The 6,085-nt window shown below is 39.4% G+C and overlaps 1 protein-coding gene across 1 annotated transcript in view; it reads right to left on the minus strand.

Moving 5' to 3' along the window:
• NELL1 (NEL-like 1 (chicken)) overlaps nt 1-6,085 on the minus strand; it is a 299,349-nt gene that overhangs the window by 148,036 nt on the left and 145,228 nt on the right. The window contains exon 13 of the mRNA XM_009334530.1: nt 1,857-1,982. Within this exon, the coding sequence (XP_009332805.1) occupies nt 1,857-1,982 (126 nt within the window). The remainder of the gene's footprint in view (nt 1-1,856; nt 1,983-6,085) is intronic.

A 6,085-nucleotide genomic window follows, 5' to 3' on the forward strand; every position in this document is an offset into this window, starting at 1 on the left:
GGTGGGGGCATGGGGGGGAAATTGTTAAGTTTTTTTTTCCTTATTTTTTTTTTTTTTTTTTTTTTTTTTTAAGATTCATGAGAGGAAAAGTCTGTATAAACATAATGCAAGATACAAAAACAGGATTAGTTCTTCTATTGTACAACACATTTTAAATACATTTATTATTACAAAATACAATTATTTCTAGGTACAACAGGCAATGAACCAAGTTTCTCCTCATCTATACTACAAACTTTCTGTGCTTTTTAACTGTGATGTCAAAAAAAGAAGTCATTTTAGCAAGATAATAAACCTGCACAAAATAGTTATCTCACTCATTCTATTATTTCATTCTCATACCGGTTCTGGATTTTTTGTGTGCATGCACTTTAAATGAATGTTCACCCATTACTGTCAAGCAACTTGTCTTACTACTTCACACTTTTTCTGTAAATCACAAATATCCTGCTTTCTAAACCACTTGCATGTCGAATGATAGTGCCTTGCTGGAAGGAAATTAGTAAAGGATATAAGACGAGAAAGTGTCAGATTATCAACAACACTTTCCCCAGCACTGTGAAGGCCGCTACCTCACACAGCACACATATTTAGAACAAAATTTAAGGTCTGAAACATTTCTGACATGGCAGATTGTAAAAGATCAAGAAAAACTCATAAGTTTACTCAAAGGACACAGATTATATAGAAATAATGACTCTCTGGGCAAAATAAAGATCAGTTTCCTGACAGCTATTTAGTACCAGCCTCTCTCAAGAGGTGGGCAGGACTTTCCTACAGTTTTTATAAAATACATAATCTTAGCTACAAGACATGCTGTCATCATGAAAGTCAACATTTCCTATGACCTTCCCTAAGGATAACATATGCATTACAATGTAATTATTCCGGCCTGGAAATCATTCTCATATTGAATACTCCTGTGCCATCTTCCATGTGAGAAAATAGCTCACCCAACACAATTCTAAACATGGTATTGTGTCAAGCTGACTTATTTCCATTTCAATAAACGTGCCTGATATTTTCCTCCTTTGCCAGAGAGGCGCACCATCAAAATAATCCTGAGATCAGCCTTTCTGGAGGGTTGTGATTGAAAGATGTTATCCAGTTAGGTACAGTTGGACCGAGCATTTCAGCAGCTTCTCACACGTTTCCCAGAGATTGCAAGGGAAGGTTCCTTAAAAACCTCTAGACAGAAATGAGACCTACCTGCTTTCCACTAAGAATTTTTAGCACTCATTTTGCTGACAGGTATTAAAACAGAATCACTGGATTTACTGTCTAATGCTATCGGCACTTGTTCTCTTTTCTAAATAATATGTGTCGTAGTCCTGGATACATTAATTCTCAGCATTAATAATAATTTCCAAACCATCTAACTGTGTCTTTTGAGGACTTTATACATTTTCAGTTTTGCTTTTATATATTTGCCTCAGCTCTGCCCAGAAAGCTTCTCCTCCTGGATAACTTCTCATGTTTCAATCCACTGACCAGTTTCAAATGACAGGTAATAAAACGGTATTTCTTCTCACTACACGTGTGATCTGATCTCAGCCTTTGCTCCTCACACGCAAGCCAGCCGTGGGACATGAAGGGACCGTGTCCTGGTTGACAACAGCACTCAGTGTGTGCACCACAGGGCTTCTCGACCACCTTGCGAGTTAATCCCAAAGGGCCCATACATAGGAAAGGCACCTCATACCGCATTTACCTATCTCGCTTGTGCCTAAATTTTATACCAGCAGACGGCTGGCTTGTATGTGGCATTTGGTATGGCACAGGGGCTAATTAGAAGCTAAGCAATACACACAACATGGAGTATAAACACTATTATTACTGTATACCTAGGAGCTCACCTGTGCAGGAGAAATCATCCACACGGACGTATCCCGTGACACAGTCACAACGATAGGATCCAGGCAAGTTAACACACACGGTATTGGCATGACAATAATGCATCTTGGCAGCACACTCATCAATATCTGCAGGGAAGAAGAACCGAGGAAAGTCACAGTCAGGCTTAGTGAAATGAATAACATGACACAGTATTGGAATAAGAGAAAATAATTTCCATTTACAACTCCAAAGGCAATCTGGTTTAACTCTAGCATTAAAGAACAAGGCAAAGTTAGGAGAAAAGTATTCCTTAAAATAGAGCTAAAACTCCTGCATCATAGTAATGGGTTCCTTCTGCTGTTCTTCATGAAATCCTAAATTTTTTTTAACTCTGGAAAAGTAACACATATATTTGGGTTTTTTCCTATGACAACGTTAAAAGACAAAAACTGATGCAGATTTTTCAAACGCATAAAACAGCGTCAGAATTATGCAACACTGAAAGTCCTAACTCCCGTCTCATCGGTAAACTAAAGCATGAAGGCATAGTAACTCTGTACAGCATGATATCAGTTGCAGTGCTGGATAGATATGGCATGGCAATGCTTGTCAGGGCAACGTAGCAGATTCAACCGCGGAGTTGATCAGCAAGTATTCCAACCCTCCAGATTCACCCAAGTGCTCTGACAGTGCCCTGTCCCTGAAACACGCTTCTGCTGCAGAAGTAACTGAACAGCGCTCTGTGCCACTTCCACATCCCACACAAGTGGAAGATTGAGCCAGTCACCTAAGCCCATTTTAAGCCTGCTTTACATCATCCCAATGGAAAAAAAAGAGTGGTAGCCACTTGACCCCGTATCTCTGTTAGCTTGAACAATCTCTACTGCTGCTGCAAATCCAAAATTCAAAACTGTTTTCACAATAGTGAATCAAACCTATCATTTACTTGCCTGTTTAAATATCCCAAAGCTCTGTGATATTGTAAACTGTAAAATCCTCCCCCTTCCTTCCCCACAAAATCAGATATTATACTGAAGAATTCTCCTTATTTTTTTCTCAGCAGGATGGATTTTCCGCTTAGTAGCACAGATTTTACATAAAGTAATTCATGGTTTTCAAAAGAGTAATTCTAGTGTTACATATGTCCACACAAAGAAAGATGACTCATTTTTTTTCCTCCTATTACTTTCTCCTTGTTATTGATTGCTCACACTCAAGAAAGGTATTAACTGACAACACAGCTGAAGAACTCCCTCAGTCAGTGGGGTACAGATGAGTTGGTCACCCCACAGCGTGGTCTCCTACCACATCCCTCCGCACAGCTACCTGTAGAGAGCAAGCTACAGTCTCCCTTCTCCCTCACCACACAGTGCTTACGGAAACACAATAGAAGTGCTACAAGGGGTTAGTACCATAACATCAGGATTTAACCCCAAAAGATGGGGGAGTTTAACTGTGCACGTACTGAGTTGCCTAAATTCGGGTATCCTTTTTAACCTCCCTGAACCGAAGTAGCTGCAGTTGAGATACAACCCCACGTTCCAGTCTCTGAAAATGAAACACATGCCAGCTATACTCACACTTTCTATACTACAGACATCTGTCCAGTAGGAACGACTAGCTAAATCACTTCGTGTTGGCCACCAAACAGCTGTCAGTTGGCAGCGATTTGGCTGCTGCCAACTCAGGCTGAATTAGAAATGATGGCCTGGAGGCAAAAGATTTTGTATACCCCTGCAAACACCTTGAACTATCTCATTCCCGCATTTCTGTTGTTTCTGTTGCAGTGCCACTTGATGAAATGAATTTTAAAAAGTCAGGAGCATCAATATATGGTAGATAAAAGCCAAGAAAAATCCTCCCACATGTCTTATTATCACACCACTGAGTGCTAGAGCCACTTGGGAAACACTCAGGTGTTGACATGTGTTCACACTGTTCTGCTTGCAGCCTCTTTTTAATAGGCTTTTGGAGCATAGCTTTGAGGAGTTTTGTTCTTGCATATCTAATAATTTTCTAGCATAAAAGGGAAAGGAACGAAAAGATCTCTGAAAAGAAAGCAAGAATGTCAAAACAGCAGCAAATTCACCTGAAAATTAACCTTATGCACTACCCTCTATCTCCAGCTTCCTCATTGAATTCACTGGACCACACTCCTCCTCTTTCTTCCCCCAAAGGGAAGCGAGAGGATTAAAAGTCTCAAAGGTGAAGGAATTTGAACTTTGATTCATTGCAAGCAAGGCCCACATTACCATAACATTAAATACAAGAATACCCAGAGATAAAAAGAAAATTCACAACCTATATGAAAATATCGCTGTGGGAGAATTTCCCAAAAGGAGACTAAGGACCTCAAGTGATGACTTGACTATAAATAGGGGAATCGAGGACAACTGATACTGGGTTGCTGCAGAAGCCCTTGAGTCCAGGAAGAAAAAGACTGGGCCTAACAAAGGAAGCAGAAGGAACAAAAGATCCCTCTTTTTAAAACTTTGCTCATTTATTTAACTCTCTTCTCAACCCTTCTTGGTGCATCTTCCATAAAACCTTTCAGTATTTCACATTTTCCTTCACCTTTGCAGTATTAGCCTTCTACTAATACATGCATCTCCTCTACAGAGAATAATACTGAGCAGTCAAAACTGGCAGTATTATTTTCTTATTAAAGCCTGTAGGGCAATGCTAAAGCAGTTGTTCTGGACCACAATTCTACAAATTCTTGTAAAAGGTTAGGTATTCATCACAAAAAGCTTTGGGTTTTTACTTAATATTGTTAGAGTAAAATCCATAAAGCACACAGTGGTATATATCAGCTCAGTTGTAATGGAACTCAAATTGTGATTCATGTGTATAGATTGCTTGTCGCATTTGAAATATTAGAGCTCGTCTTCTAGTGGTCTTTTGAGGTGATAAAATACATGATTTATGTTTCTCTCTAGACTGGTGAAGTAGTTTGTTTTTCTTTTAAAAAGGCATACTTATGGTCTTTAAAATGAGACTTGACACAGCATAATGATCATTCACGTATCACCAGCTTCCATCTACATAAGCTAGCTCTTTGCAACAACAGAGACATTTGGGCTTCAGTTTTTCAGCAAAGACCATTACGTTACAGGGTGGGTGGGTTTGGTAAGCGAGTGCTGTTCTACTGGGTTCAAGTGTTTCCTTAACAGCTGGCAAAATAGGGTTCATTGCCTAGGCAGAGCTCTCTACCACAGTACTCACCTACCCTATAGCTCATCAGTTATCACCATTACTCCTTACAGTTCAAAAGAGTGTTCGTGAACTTACAGGGAAATATACATTTATTATCTTTTATTATTTGTGCCAGGGCACTCAACAACGCTATGAGTACACTGAGACAAAACACAAGAAAAGCATCTCAGTGGAGCTACCTGCTTTGCACCTGACATGCTTTTTGCCACACGGCAGGCACTCATCATCTCATACCAACAAACCAAGCAAAACAAGATGGGATGGCAAGACAATACAAGTGGTGTTCAACCCATGGCCAGTGAAAGAGGTTCTCTCATCTGCAAACGTTCTTTACAAACTTTACAAACCACTTAACTCTCTTCATGCCCAACTTGGAATCCTATTGCTAAATAATTAAAATATTTAAATATGACAGTGAGACACCAAATCACAAATAAAGCATCTTTTTACTGTTTTGTCCCCTCCAACAAAAGTCACATCAAACCAAATTCATCTCTGCTGTAAAGCAGGCACAGTTCCTGTTAATGGCAATGGGAGTTTTGTCCATTCACCCAAAAGGTGAAATGAACCTACTATTTTTCAATCTGTTAGTCCTGTAATAACCACAAGTGAACAATCTCAAAACAAAGCACACACTGCCTCCGGAATTGCAGACCACTGTTTGCATGCATTTAATAATAATCCATTTGGACATCAGCAGTATCATCACCTGTTGTTTGGGGCTTCATAGTTTAACTACTGGAAGACAGTAACATTCAAATCAAAACAAAATGAAACAAACTATGAAGTGTTCCAGAGCACCAACAGATGATGTACTTGGAAATATGCTAAGTATCAGAATCAATTACTCCATTTGCAACTATCCCCCAATTACTTGCTTTCTAGTTGGGGAGCATATTTTCCCAAACTTACTTCTAATTTTCAAGCACTCTGTAAGGAAGCAAAGACAGAAGAGCAAACACAGGAAAAAAGAGGACAGCTTTGCAGAAAACTCTGATCTCTAATTCACAACTCCCAACTAGAAAACATTACT

This window comes from Pygoscelis adeliae, unplaced genomic scaffold, assembly GCF_000699105.1.
Source record: "Pygoscelis adeliae isolate BGI_AS28 unplaced genomic scaffold, ASM69910v1 Scaffold171, whole genome shotgun sequence".
Classification (NCBI taxonomy): Eukaryota; Metazoa; Chordata; class Aves; order Sphenisciformes; family Spheniscidae; genus Pygoscelis; species Pygoscelis adeliae.